This window comes from Notothenia coriiceps, unplaced genomic scaffold, assembly GCF_000735185.1.
Source record: "Notothenia coriiceps isolate Sejong01 unplaced genomic scaffold, NC01 NC01_scaffold00032378, whole genome shotgun sequence".
NCBI lineage: Eukaryota > Metazoa > Chordata > Actinopteri > Perciformes > Nototheniidae > Notothenia > Notothenia coriiceps.
In genome coordinates, this window is record NW_011365079.1 from 19,441 (window position 1) to 35,273 (window position 15,833).

Below are 15,833 nucleotides of genomic sequence, written 5' to 3' on the forward strand. Positions count from 1 at the left end.
ATAGGTTAGCTGGTCGACTCTGTTGTGACTGGTCAACCGCATAGAGATATGTCTGAGATGTATGCCCTATCGCGTACTATATGTTGGAGCGCTAGCCAATAGAAGCGCAAGTGTTACATAGTGATGTCATAAGATTACCGAAGCAAACATAGGATTCTAATCGAGGCGCTTCAGGCAGGGGGGAGTGTGTATAGAAAGTGTGTGTGTGTGTATATATATATATATATATATATATATATATATATATATATATATATGTGTGTGTGTGTGTGTGTGTGTGTGTATGTGTATGTGGGGCGTGATTCGTCTCTATTCAGGATATCCCTTCACCCATTGCCACTAGGCGTTCTATTGTTAAGACGCAGCCATAGGTTGAGCTGGGATCGCACTGCTCTCCATAAAGTGATACTGCAGTGGCAATGTCCAAATGTAAATAAAAAGATATTTATTATCTTTTACTGCAACACAGACTGAAACCCAGCATTCCATTTGAAGAAGTATTGGTTATTTATATCATATTTCCAGCGTTATATCAGACAAAAAGCTGTTTTTTGTATTATTGTTCTTTTGTCATAAAAGCTGATGATAGTCTTTTCTAATGCACACATACAATAATGTACTCTTCAGCCGCAGACACAGAAGTGCCTCACTGCACTGAGAATTCAGGGTGTAGAAGATTTTCAGTTGAATACAAAATAATTGAGTTTGACACTTACCCTCACCTGTGCATGTGCCCAGCGCACAACTAGCTTCTTAGACAAAGCTAGCTTCCCATTTAAACACTGTATGGCCCTCTCTGCCTCCTGCAGACAGACACACAGAGGAAAAGATGAACGGGGAAAGGAAAGGAAAGGAAAGGAAGAATACCATTATGATTAAAAATCAGCCTTGATGACTGCACCCGAGTCCTTAAATAACTAGTCTTCACAATAAAGAGATGGCAATAATAGAGGATGATGACGATGTGCCACTCTGACTAACGAACCTGTGTGTGTCTCTGTTGTGTGTTTGAGAAGCAGTGTGACAAAGGCAGTCTAATCAAATGAGTAAGTGGCTCTAATATAAATTATATTAATGAAGTACTTTTTCTGTATGTGCCTCAGTGTGTTTGAGCGTGTAAGATAAACACACATTTCCTCTGTATGTTGGGAGGGCTTTATATCCCACTGATGGACACTATCAGTGGAACGAGATGCTTATCACGTTCCCCAGGCTCACTCCAAAAACAAATAAAACAAATAAAGCCAGTGAAGCCAAGCGGCTCCTTCAAAGTGCTTTTTTTAAGAGTAACGGTCCACTTCAGTTAGACACATATTCAGTTCCTGACTGCCAGGAGATGACGTCCAATAGCTTTCTCAGGACTTTGAGTAGGGGGATCATTATCACAATCGATAAAGGGAATTCCTTTGATAAAATGTATTTGACTGAGTGGATTTGAGTGGATGTGCACATTTTAACAAAGAGAGAATATGTAACAACGTGTAAGTGAAGAACCTTAACACAAATATGCAAACTGACATAATCTAGTCAAAGTCTCACTTGCCTTATTCATTTGAGTAGACACACTGGTATATTGCCATACTGTCATTATTGACTAATAGCAATTTTTATTCAAATGATTGACAGATTTCAATTTTTTTTTTCAAGGGTATATCCCCTTAAATGACAGCTGTTCCTATGTATGAAGCAAACCGATTTTATAACAAACTCATAGTACAAACTAGGGCTGCTCAATTAATCATATTTTAAATCGCGATTACGATTATGGCTTGCAACGATTACGAAAACAACGTAATCGAAATAAAACGATTATTTTTGTATTATTATTATTACTTTTTTATTTTTTAATAAATCTTTTATTTTTATTGGTTTTTCAGTTGAATTACACTTAAATTTCTGGGTAATCAACTGTTAAAAACATACTGTTCACATTTTTTCTCTCCAATAAATGGATGTTTTCAAAGTCAATAAATAATCGCATTTAATAATCGCAATTACAATTATTGACCCAAGTAATCGAGATTAGGATTTTTGCCATAATCAAGCAGCCCTAGTACAAACCATCAGTTTACAAAATGACATACTGCGGAAAAATGTTAATGATATAGTTTCGATCAAATAAAGATTTCGCATGTACCTCTCTGGTGTTGAAGTTGACAAAGCAGTAGCCCCGTGGCTGTCCCTCCAAAGGCCCAGACTTATGAAACAGGAAGTCAAACTGCTTCACATGGCCAAACTTCTCCAACAATTTCACCAAGTGATACCTGCCAAGAGAAGAGTCACGTAAGAAATAGCAGAAAAGGTCAAAGAAAAACAGAACATAGGAAAGAGAGAACAAGCTTTTATTCAGTCAAATGTCAAATGCCCTAACCATAATGATCAACATAATGCACGTTATATATTTAAGCTAAACCCTATGAACCCACACAGTACATCAGGTCTGCACTGTATTTGCCAGTCTGTGAATCTGTCAAGGNATTTTGTTTTAAAAAACGGACGGATGGAAGCGTCAATAAGAGCACGGTTGTTTGCAAATTATGCAAAAAGGAATTCGCATATCACCGCAGCACATCAAGCCTCAAGTATCACCTCAATGCAAAACATATAGCAGCTAGCGTGGAAGCTAGCGTGGACGTTAGCCCGACTCGGAGTACAAGGACCCACACCCAATTCGCGTTGATCAAACAATGGCCTATGCAACAGAGAGATTTTATTTTTCATCAGGATATTGGAAGAATAGGAGGGATTGAGGTCAATCACTGGCACTTTTTTTATTTTATTTTAAATGGTACACTTTATGTTTAACTATTTATTACGTTGTTGGTGCAACTGGCACTTTATGTTGAACTGTTTATTGTTTTGGCCAAGGTTATTGAGAGAGTTGGACTGAAATTTATTAGATTTTTTAAATCAACTGTTGGTAAATCAACAAAGTCTGTTATGGCCTCTGAAGCAACAGAGAGATGTTTTCTAATAGTCAGGGTTTCCAATGTTCTGAATGTACTTGAAAGTATTGTGTTATACTTAAAAAACAAAGTGTTATAGTTTACAGAAGGTCTACCTACCTATAGGCTACCTGAATCTCGGAAATGTACTATATTCCTAAATATGCTATTGCTACACTTTTCTTGGTTAAGAACCTCCTTGAAAAAAATAAACAATGTTTTGTTGCTTAAGCTTATGTATTCAGTCATTATTCAATGGTATACTAAAATCCATGTGAAAAAAATTGCTTCTCACTGTTCTCAGGTCAAATATTTATATGCGATTAAAAATGCGATTAATTGCGATTAATTAATTACAAAGCCTGTAATTAATTAGATTAATTTTTTTAATCGAGTCCCGGCCCTAATATATATATATATATATATACTTTCAGTCTTTACGAGTGCTTTTAAATATACAAGTCAGCATTAGCCCATTCACACACCTTCATACAGAGGCTGCCATACTACATCTGCTCAGGGAAACCTACCTTCACACACATTCACACACCAATGGGATCAAGTATCTTGCCCAAGGACATATTGACATGTTGACTGCAGGGGCTGGTGATGGAACTACAGACATTTCAATTCAGACAACCATCCACCTTCTGAGCCACAGAAGTCTATTGTACATGGTGTTGTGGATGTTTTATGTATCTTGTTTTTAGCCGTCACACTTTTAAGAAAATGTATTTGAAGTGTACTACTCCAGCTTTGGGAAATGACTCAACAGCTAAAGGGCAGCTGATGTTTGTAATTCCCTTTTCCCTAACTCCATTAGAAGTGTTATTGCTGAAAAAGTCAAAACATCCTTACAAAATTAAGTAATGCTCTAAAGGTCAAATTTGCGGTTATAAGTTAAGTGAGTCTTGGGGTTCAGTTTCTATTAAAGTTTTTGTTGCAGTACCGCAGAAAATATGATCTGAGGCAAACATACATACACGTTATTTGTTTAGTACAGCAGGATAATGTTCTGATCACATTAGCAACCCCCTTTTCTAAGATGTAGAAGAAGAAAAAAAATTCCTTTTCTGTAACTCAATGAAGAATGTTTTCTCTGAAAAGTAAAGAATCCTTCAAAAGTGAAGCGTTTCTCTGAAGGTCAAATTTGTTCTTATAACTTAAGTGCGTCTTGGGATTCAGTTTATACTAACATGAAGCTGTAGTCTGTCATTTAAACAGAACTCTTAGTCGGATGGAGTACAGTGATTAATACAATGCTAACCTTTTTGCCTCTGTCATTTTGCTTCTGCTCACTGTAATTAGACGTCCAATGGCCCTCTCAGACGTCCGCTGATTAGAGGCTTAGACAAACATCCACGTCTTATTAATATTGACATTGCCGCAGTTTTATACGTTTAACTCTATGGTCCCTGTCTCTCTCTCTGAAACACGTAGCGTTTAATTCCGTCTGAGGTTACTCTGTTTGCCTTGTGTCAGTGACGCTACCTTTAATTATTGTGTCTTTCCTGTGTCAGTCCATGCATTCTGATGAGCCCTGTGTTTACACACACACACTGGGTACAATGTGAGAAACGGGTCGATTAAAAGGGCCGTTGACTGTCCACAATGTTTTAATTAAAGTAGCAGTGAAATGTAAACTTGGTTCTAATTATGATTAGCCTAAATTAGCTGTCAATCTGAACTTAATTGCTTTTGAATAGAGCTGACCTCCAAAATGTCCACGCACCAACATTGGCGCTAAGCTTGTGTGGCCGGTTATTTCGCCCTGTGTTGTCCTCCATAGCCATGTTTGTGGATATCAGGAATAACGTAAACACTGTCTTTATTTGTAATGTCTGTTTGTGTGTCTCTCCTCTCAGGCTCTGCTGGATACGGTGGTGAAGAAGAGTGAAGGATACAGCGTGGAGCAGCTGGAGAGACTCTACTCCCTCCTCAGCCAGAGCATCTACCGGCACCGCAGAGAGTACGAGAAGACCAAACTACTGGAGGTCAGAAACACACATTCTGCCTTAACAATTCATTGATTCATCAAGAAAATAATAAGCGTAATAATGATTAGTAAAATAATTGTTATTTGCTGCCCCTTGTGGGAAATAACTATGTGATTATACCTCTCATCTTCCCCGGACGCCGTACATAATGGCAGCCCACTGCTCCTAACACTAGGATGGGTCAAATGCAGAGAAACAATTTCCCCACGAGGGATTAATAAAAGTCCATCATTCTTTCACAATGGTTTCCCTTGTTGATGCCAGCAAGCAGGTAGCAGGTAAACATCTGAACATGGCTCATTCTGTTTTAAGTGAATGTGAGAACCTCTATAAAGTGCTGCAGTAATGAAGTATTTCTGTTTGCTAACCTGGAAGTAAGCATAGCAAGGGCTCCCTGCACTCAAAGCAATGGACATTTTCCATTAGCGTTTGAAATATTAGGGAAAATAAGATCTGTGACAAACATACATAACATTTATAATACCTATTTGTTTTGTTCAGCAAGATAATCTTGACACCACTTTTATAGCAGTTGAATCTTAAAATAAATCGTCAAAAGTAACACTATAAAGCAACATGATTGCACCATGACAACGCCAAACAGCTAAGCTAATGGCCAATTTGTGTCCGGATTGATGAAGTTTAGTGGTCTCATTCAAGTAAAAGCTTAAGACGTTCACCAGTGGAGTATTTCCTCACAGACATTATATCGGAAATCAAAACAAGAACTCATTCAAAAAACATTGACTTCAAGAAAAGGGAGCTGGGAAGTTATATAACTGGTTAAAGACTCATTCCTGTACCATTCTATTGCAGCTAAGGGACATCTTCTTTTTTGCAATATAAATGATGTGACATTTAAGCTTTGTTTTTACGAGATATTAATGCTGCTTCATAAAAAAGAACAGACTTAAAATGCATAGCACAAACAAGTACGTGCAACACAACCCTTTATTTTCAGAGGCTCCTTATGTCCTGAGTTTAGACGATTCACACATCATTGATATCACTTATCATTAGTGATCCTGCAAGTCGTTACTGAGGCAAAATGGTCTTACTTCCCTTTTTTGGTGGTGCTGCAGTTTTGTCACCATGTAAGCAGAGTAACTGATTCCGAGTAACACGATGCCAGGACACATGCTGTGACTTTTACTGTGAGGTTTTTTTTGCTTCAAAGGATCTAATGAAGACAGTGGGGACTGTGAGTAAGATAGGGTTCAGGTTGTGTGTGTGAGACATACAGAGATAAGTGAGCCCATGAGCTGGAATCCAAAACAGTAAATAAAAGAGTAATATATTCCTCACAGAGACACAGAGATCGATCAGCCACCCGGTCCGATTCCCTCTCATATATCCCATTTCTTTGCCAGCCCAATTTACACATATTTACACATGATGGTTTTACGCATCACAACCACAAACACAAAGCACACACAATGCACACTACAGCCTCGCACACTACAGCCTCACACACACATCTTCGATTTGGACGTTTTTCAGTGTGAATCTAGAAGACAATATGTACGTTTTTGAATAGTCATTGTTTCTATTTTAAAAATAGAACTGAGTTCACATGCTACTAAAACATCTGGGAATGCTGTCAGTTATAGTTCTTAGCAAGAGGATATCTCAATCGTCAGGCCAGACGTTTAAGTCATTTTAATTGACTTCTGAGAACAATTTCACTTTTAAATAAAAATAAATAAAATGTATTCTTACTATACAAGCAGGCCTATATACTATTCATTCATTTAATTTGAAATCGTATACATTTTTTTCTTTTTAAAAAGATCATTGCTCTGTCCACTCTGAGGAAGTATATCAAGTATATATGAGTACTTTCTTTACTTAAGCAAAATAAATTAAGTATTTTAAAGTTGAGGTCATAACATTTTAAATATTTAAAGGTCACCTATCATGCTATTTTTAGGCAATAGCATACGTAGGTCTCAGATATATAAAAATGGTAACACTTTATATTAAGGTACAGAAATTCACCATCAACTAGTTTTTAATTAACATGCATGTTAACAACTAGTTCACTTCACTTTAAAATAGGGAACATGTTCTTATATAAATACTTAATTTTGAGTTATTTAGACACAATTAAAACTTATAGTTTCATGTCTTGTTCCATACGGATAGATTATATAGTGTTATTATGGGAGAATTACTTTTCTTGTGCTACTACTGCCTTATTAGGCCCATATTGAGCAGCGCATATTACGACCAAAACTCATGTCCAACAACTTCCTTACCTCCAATAACTAAGCACTAATTAGAGGGTTATTGAGGAAAAACTCTCAACTAATGGCTTATTACTTGTAGAATATGGTCATATAGAATAAGGCATCAATAAGCGTTTTATAATGACTAATAAAGAGCCAATATACTGCTAATATGCATGTTAATGAACAACTAGTTGATGGAGAATTTGTGTACCATAAAAATATATAAAAAAACATGTCTATGAAGTGTTTAGCTCAAAATACCAAACAGATCACCCATTCTGCCTCATATCCCTCTATTTCACTTCCTGTTACAAAAGTGCTGATTCTGGGTCTAAAGCTTTAAAAAGAAAGAAAGAAAGAGGGGGCGGAGCTTATGCCTGCTCATGCTTGAGATTCTACCGGCAGATACTGCGGTGATGAAACGCCATATCATGGATTATCAAGGATTATGTCTGAAACAGTATGGAGCTCAAAGGCTTTCTCTCTTGCCGGTTATACCACAAGGTGAGTTTATTTTTATTTCCTGCTTCTTCACACACATGCTCTCCAGTACAGGGTTATTTCTGAGTGTTAGCAATGCTTGCTAATGTAAACAAAGACCATATTACGTCCAACAGTCGGGCATTGTTTCTGATGGCAACGTTTCTGATAGGGCCGTGGGTGTAAAGCCAGCCTACGTTGCCGATTTTACGTCATATCGGAGGCAAATCTGGATCAGCTCCGTTGTACCCCCGTTTTTAGAGATTTGGGTACGGAGGAAAAGAGAGGGTTTTATTTTCTGACGCTGTGTGAGTTCCCTGAAACACCGGGATACATATTTATGTATAAAAAGGCATTTTGCATGATAGGTCCCCTTTAAAAGCAAGTGTCAACTTAACCCAACCCTTAATTTAAGGTATTTTTGACAATGTTCCGTCTAAAAAAGAGCTGCTTTATTTTTTCCAAGAATCCCATCTGGTCATCTGCTGCTGCTCTAAGATGTCAGTACAGACAGCGGGCCAGAAATGGCGGTCCTGGTGCTAGAAGCCAGGACTGCCTGTCAGGATGTCAGGGGGAGGAAGTGGGAGAGGGAGGGGAGGAGGAGGGGGGCAGTGAGCCAGGTGGTGCCGCCTGTCTGAGGAGGGGGAGGAGGAGGGGGAGGGGGGCGGGCGCTTGTCTGGGTTCATCTTATCCTGCCAGCCTAAATTGGGGTTTCAGAGCAGAAATGTCAGCCCGTTTGGCACGTGTTTTGTTTGCCTGTTTGCAGCACACAAACACACAGCAGGTCATCTCCCTGTTCCTCACCAGGGAATGCAGAAACATGCGCTCACAGACCTGTTGCTGGGTGATACTCAGTACGGCGGCTGGAGCCATTCCCACTTAATGTTGCAGCGCATGGTGTTTGTGTCTACTTTGTAGAGACGAGTGAAATGGAGCGTGTCCATACATTTGTCTCCTTTACTCTGCCCCCCCCGCCCTCCTCTGGGTACGGCTTGTCTCCGTCTTCCAGAGAGCTGACCTTTCAGCAGATGGAGCGGACTACACCCTGCCTCCAGTTAAAGCCAGAGGGACCCTCTCTGCCCTGTACACAAAACACACCAACTGTGTTCCTATCTACAAATTAGCGTTCATATCACCCTAGAACTAGTAATACAATTACCTTGTTCCTCAGACAGCAATTTAAGACTTTGCACGAGCTGAAGACCTTGCGTCCGTTTGATTCTGGAGCTGTGCACGCCGCTGGCTGTCTTAGCGGAACATCACACATTGGTTATTTCTCAGGCCATCTTTTTGTTATTGGTTCATTGAAAGCACCACTAGTGGAGGTGTTGATTTGTACATACTACTTGGATTCTTGGTCCATTTGCTGTTTTCCTAGCAGTAACACTGTGTACTCTTTAATTTAGTCATGACAAACATCTTGCCTTGATGTTAGTCAATGGGATCGTTTGAGGCATTATCTCAAGACATTGTGTACCAATGTTGTTGTCATATGAAGACAAAATAATCCGGCAGAGAATTGAGTTTCTCTACGACAGAAGGCTGTGTAGAACCGAAAGCATTGCAGCCCAATCTCTCATCATTGTGTGAAAGCGTTGTCAGTAGCTTGAGAAAAAAACACTCATCCAGGCACAATACACCAGATTGTTCTCTCGACTCTCTCTTTTGTGAGGATAAAAATGTACTATGTTGTTGTTCTCGCTCTCTTTACCTGCACGCACACACCGCAGGGAACCCTTACCCTCTCCTAGGGGCTGTAGGAAATTCGATCTGGGAAATAAAGGAAATCAGTAACTGAGGCGGAAGTAGATGAGACCGGTTCAAAAGAGGCAAGTACCCCAAAGTAATTCATCACACCTTTGTCACAAATTGAAGACATCTCGACAGCGGTGATGCTGGATTTTCTTTTAATGCATTGTATTGATGGTGCCATCGGGAAATTAAACTCCTAAATCTACAATTCTGCCATGCTGGAGCTAATGAGCGACACAGGAATTAAACCTGGGTGCGCTGGTGGACTTGCTAGAGAGCGCTGCAGAACTTTATCAGTGAGACAGAGGTGCTGCAGAGACTTGTTGTTGTTGTTGTTGGGTTTGTCGGGATGACAAGGTGATAGGCCTCCTGGCAGATAAACTCGAGATCACACAGGTGCAGGGAGGAAAAGAGCTTATCTGCGCGGCGGTGTGTGGGCGTACAGCGTAACACAACAACAGACGGGTGGCATAGATGTGTCTAAATACGGTGCCTGATGAGCAAAGACTTTCAGGGAATCCTCCAAACTAGTGACTTTTTATTCCTCAGCTCCACTTTTCATACCGTCATTGGGTTTTACAGCCTGTGTGACCTGGTGCCGATGGTGGGGGGGGGGGCATGATGATTAAGAGCTTTATTAATGTTATAATTGGAGTTGCAAGGGAAGTTAAAATGACGTGCGGAGTAACATCCGTCCTGTGACCTTTTTAAAATCCATTCAGAACACATTGGCTATAGTTTTCATTATATCTAGATCACCAAATGAACAGCTGGCCACAATGCACTCTTCAGTTAACAGCGACTCCCTCAGCACCACTCGAACATTGTGTGTGAACATGAGAGGATTATATGTGACATTGATCTTAAAGGGGACCTATCATGCAAAATGCACCTTTTTACGTCTTTTATACGAATATGTGTCCCCGGTGTTCCAGGGAACTCACCAAGTGTCAGAAAACACAACCCTCTCTATTTTCCTCCATACCCAAATCTCTAAAAAAGGGGCTGCAACGGATCTGAAAAAAACGGATCCAGATTTCAACACTTTTCTACGTCACAAAGAGGTGCTCCGCTTATTGGTCAACTCTCCACCTATCAGGGGAATGAACCACGGCCACGTGCATTGCCAAACCTCTCATTCGCATATACTGTAGGACGGATTTCCGTCCATTTGGCTATTCAAATGTTCACGGACAGACTTCCGTGCACATCAGCGGCTGTCGGATTAAAACAGTTTAATGCACTTTTAACACTCACGTACCCAGGATTCCTGCTCCTTTCCTGGGTTACAACTTACAAAGTGAGGTGACGCAGCCTGTCCTCTGGGTGCGCTCTGTGGGGTGGGGGGGTTATCGCAGCCTGCTCCTCTCTGCCTGCCTGCCGCTGCGCTCTGCCTCTATCCACACAACTTTCCCCCGCCTTTCAGAGACTTATTTTCTGGGTCAAACTCTAAGTTACAAACTGTACACATTACATTCTTGCTAATTAGCCAAAATATGAAAGGAATAAGTAGCAAGCATCGTTACAAACAGAGTAAAATAAATAGGGACAACAGCTTGTCAACCACATTCACAAACTTTAGACCTCAGAAATGCGGGAGAAATATGACCCCGGGAGGAAACCGGGAGAGGGCAATGAAATCGGGAGTCTCCCGCGAAAATCGGGAGGGTTGACAAGTATTTTGTCAACTAACCATTCAGAAGCGTCCTGCTGCAACCTAAATGTTTGCACCTCCACCAAAACCTCCGCTGCTTCAGGGTCAGTTTCTGGATCAAATTGATAATATGCTTGAACACATGCATTGCTCTGAGATGACATGTTTATTCCACACTCGTAATCACAGCAAACATGGTAACGTGACTCTCGCCGGCTCATGCCCCCCTCTTCTGCAGGGGGGCGTGGTCAGCTGCTGCTCAGAATTTTCAAAGACAGGCTTGGAATAGCGCGAAAATGAGCGAAACGAGGCATGGCTAAAAAATGATCTGTTTGGTATTTTGAAAAATGAAATGTATAAATATACCTTATATAGGTATGGTCATACACTATATCATTTAAATATAGCATGATAGGTCTCCTTTAAGAAATTAGCTTGTGAATTCAATGCCATTTTACTGACAAAAGTGTGCATTAAAAGGCTTCGAGGTAGACTTTCAAGAGCTTTTCTAAGCTGATCTTTGTTAGGAACTTATAATGGCACATAATAACAAATAATAATTTCACAATTCCACAACCTTGAGTTCTCAATTTGATTCTATTGTTCTAGTAAAGATTAAGAAAACCAGAAAATAAATAATACAAATCATATATAATGTACTTGAAATGAGCATAGGGCCCCTTTAAACATGTATTTTTTGTTTAACAAAACAATAATTTATTTAATTATCAAGGTTGAATAAAATATGATTGACTCATAATTTCAGGCTCCCTCAGCACTTATTCTCTGTCTGAGGAAATGGTGTCTGTTGTCATGATGGTGTTGGGTTCTAAAGTTTTCAGTAAATAAGGAAAAGTTCAACTCTTTAGAAGAGAAAGAATAGCTTTTTACTGTAAAGTTTGTATCTTCTGTTGTAGATGTTGAAATGTGTGTCTTGTCGCGGCGTCTGTCGCACTGATTCAGCCAAACAGATGAGGGAACACACACAGTGGAACATCTTCAAGGCATTAATCATGGTCTATTGCCGGCTAACATCCATCTCTCTTCCTCCGGCTCGGCTCAGATTTAGTCAGTGTCAAACTCTGCTGTTTTCACGCTGAGAGAAATGGCCTGTCTCATTCCAGCACAGCTTTGCTTCCTTTTACATCATTTATCATGGTGAAAGCTGTTTGCTGTGGGAAATATCCAAGTAATATTGAAACCACGGCGCACAGACGCTTTCTACACACATCTGACTTTGCAGCGTTGAGACTAAGCAATATCTTTTGATGTGTGTGTGTGTTGCAGGAGATGGAGGGGAAAATCCAGCATTTTGATACATTCCCGTGAGACGGAGAGGATACCATATCAGCCTGGGACCACAAAGAAACACACACACACACACAGAGACACACAGAAAAAATCCAGCGCCCTCTTCTTGCCGGGAGGAGAAACATGAGGACGATGTTGAGGACATTCAATGGTGCTATCGTCTCAGGAACCTGGCCAGATCCAGACCATCATACACACACACACACACACACACACACACACACACACACACACACCCCCCCAACGCTGCCGGTCGACCCTGGTGCTATCCTAACTTTCATCCACATTGCTCTTTGGGATTACTTCTTAACTTTGATGACGAGCAAAAGCCAACAGATCGGGTGGTGTCACCTGGACACACACCACACACACACACACACACACACACACACACACACACACACACACACACACACACACACACACACACACTCTTGCATGTACTTCAACAAACACAGCCGGAATGCACACACTCACCCAGACCCTCACCAGCAGAAAGTGTGAATGCAGCGTCCCGCTAGGAGATGAGGACAGATAATGTTCTGAATCACTGGACCACATTGCTGAGCCCCCCCCCCCCAAAAAAAACCCAGTGAAATGCTTCGTCATAGGCCAGTAATTACGGTGCTATTACACGGCTCATCTTTTTCCGTCATTTTAGCTACTTGATTAATTCAATACCTGAGCCACCGTCAAGGATACTCACCCCTGAACAATAGTTTGAGTGTGAACAAAAACTGGATGAGGTTAGCGCAGCGGGACTAGAGCCGAGTCCTCTTCATTACAGCGGCCCCGGTGGAGACCCCCCCCCCCACAGTTTCTGTCTCAGACTGACTGGTGACCTGGTCAGCTGCAACACCTCTCGTGTACCCTACCTCTGGCGTTCACACTCGCAGCAGATTGTCATGTCCTAAATAGTTTGTGGTAGCTCCACACCCCTCCTCTTCCTCCTCCTCACTAGCATTCACAGTCTGAATGTTTCCCTCCAACCCCCCCGGCTGAGGAACTGGAAGCAGTACAAATTGGAATGCGTCTAGAGTTTGCACTGCCTAGCGTGTGCCTTATGTAAAACCCCTTATATTAAAACTGATATATTTAGCAGGATTTTTTATTTACTTGTGACAATGAACAGGCTCCAATTTGGGGTTAGGTCCTAACCACTGAGGTCAGTGACCTTGAAGCAAAAAAAAAAAATATATATATATATTTAAATACCATTAGTTTGTTTAAAATCAAATCTAGGTTACATCTCCAACTGAAAAAGCAAACTTTAAAACATCTGAACACAAAAGGAGTTTTAGATAACACTTACCTTTAGTGGATGAGTCTGGCCAGACGCATCTCAAGCACTTGACATGTTGTTTCAATATTTAAATGTATTCATGCCCTGTTACAAACCCAGAGCAGTCTCCACCTGAGCGGACAGCAGGTGTAGGACAGGTTGACACCACCAGCTTCTCTTCAGTTTTCCATATGCAAAAATGATGATGCTAGTCAGACGATTTACGGTGCCAAGTTTGACCCCACTTAAAAGAAGGTGCTCAAATAACCTGTTCATGTGAGTTTTGTTAACTATGACAATGTTCTATTACATGGTCACAACAACCTATGTGTTATGTTATGTTGTAAATTTGATAATACTTTTCTACGGGTTTTTTTTGTTGTTGGTATAAATGCTTTGCTTGAGTCAACATTTTGCAACCCATAATGAACAAGGCCATTCTAGGCAGTGCCGTCACTAAGTTGTATAAAGCATTACACGGTTTATTTTCCCCCTCCTTTTCAAATGGGTTTCTTTCCGACTTTATGGAATTTATTGTCAGTTTTTTCTCGACACGAGACAAGAGAAGCTGGATTCTGATCTGTGGCCAACACAGTAGTTGTTTCTCTTGACTGCAGTAAATGAAGATATTTACTGAAGCTTTATAATGTTTTCATGGCATTGTCATGGTTTTTGGAGATGCCATATTGTGAGCAGGTGCAGGTTCCTTCACTCTGGGCCGGTCCTCCAACTCACCTCAAGCTCTCTGCCTTCTCTCAGACTCTAGGTGACAACAACAAAGAGCATATGCAAACTGGCAACCACAGGTTAGCACTTGGACTACTGCAGAGAGAAAAACCAACGCTACCTCAGCTTAATTTATTTTAATGCGACAACCGTTTACTGGGTACAAAATCAGTGTTTCTCCCCCCCCCCGGAATACTGCAACATCTCCAGTACCAGATCAGTGAAGGCACGGCCCTGCAGTAATCCAAGAGTTCCTCATATCTCTCCCATTGTTCACTATGTTTGCATTTGAGCCAGATGATGATTGCATACATTGTAAGCATATTTGGTGGACTGTGTATTATAAGCTTTAGTTTCATTTGTACTGTTCCTAGACTCTAGAGATAACAGATCTCCTCTTTGAGAACAATCACACCCAGACTTGGTTAGAAGCTACATCTTTTTCCTCCTCACACAACCTTCGCCTTTATATTCAATTCAGCATTTTTTTTGGTGCAGATTTTCATCTCATGATTCAGATTATTTATTATTAAACACGTTTTACACCTAATTCAGTCAACTGTCTTTTTGTACGTTTGAAATGTAATGAAGCGGGGAAGCGTTGCGCGTCTGTTTTAACAATTGTTGTCGAATTGCGAAGCGTTTGTGTAGCAGGTTTTATTTGCCGTGTGCGGGGGAATAAAGGGTTTACAGGTCACTCAGGTTCAACACGCGACAACATGCCCTTGCAACGTTTCTATTTATTTAATTGTTCCGCTGTTTTCTTCGTTAAAGTGGTTACGGACTGTTTGGCATACGGGAAGAGACTCACAAGGACGGATATTTAAAAACATTGCATCCGTCTAGTAGATCCCAGGAAGAGAAAAAGGACCAGAGTTTCTTAAATGTTGTTCACTTGTCTCCACTTTCTGCCAAAATAATTATTTTTTAAGGAATTTAGAAAACACATGGAAATAAAATATGGGTAGTTAAATGTCATACATTGTGATCTTCCTTTCTTATTAAAAAATTGTAGCCAGTTTGGACTAACAACCAATTTTTGTCTGGTAGTTGAGACTGCTTAGTCCAGTATGCAGAAGGAAGGGTTTGTTCTATCCTGAAATACTTTGTTCTTCCCTATTGTTTCACACTTAATTTTAGTCGAGACTTTCCATACCTTTGTCTATTCTGTTCTGTGTGTATTTACCACGCCTGTTCGAAATTGTTACTTTAGTGTAAGTTATTATTTGAAATGAAACTTTTACTGTATTTCTCAAATAAACTGCTGTGATACTTGAATAAAAGGTGCAAGCTGATTCTTTCAAATGTTGATATTTCTTACTGTTTTCGAAATACAAAACATTTCTGTTAATAAGCATGACCCACAATGACATTAATAAGCTGCATTGAGTGGAGCACTGATCTTACCCTTCAGTCATTAATACAGTATACAAAAAAAAAAGACTCAACAAAGTG

General features: G+C 40.3%; 1 protein-coding gene across 1 annotated transcript in view; it reads left to right on the forward strand.

The window, feature by feature from the left end:
• The window catches only part of LOC104960773 (ATPase family AAA domain-containing protein 2B-like), a 24,597-nt gene extending 11,644 nt beyond the window's left edge, over window positions 1–12,953 (forward strand). The window contains exons 3-4 of the mRNA XM_010788927.1: window positions 4,811–4,939; window positions 12,347–12,953. Coding sequence (XP_010787229.1) covers window positions 4,811–4,939; window positions 12,347–12,388 — 171 coding nt within the window. The 3' untranslated portion in view covers window positions 12,389–12,953. The remainder of the gene's footprint in view (window positions 1–4,810; window positions 4,940–12,346) is intronic.
• The last annotated feature ends 2,880 nt before the right edge of the window (window positions 12,954–15,833 follow it).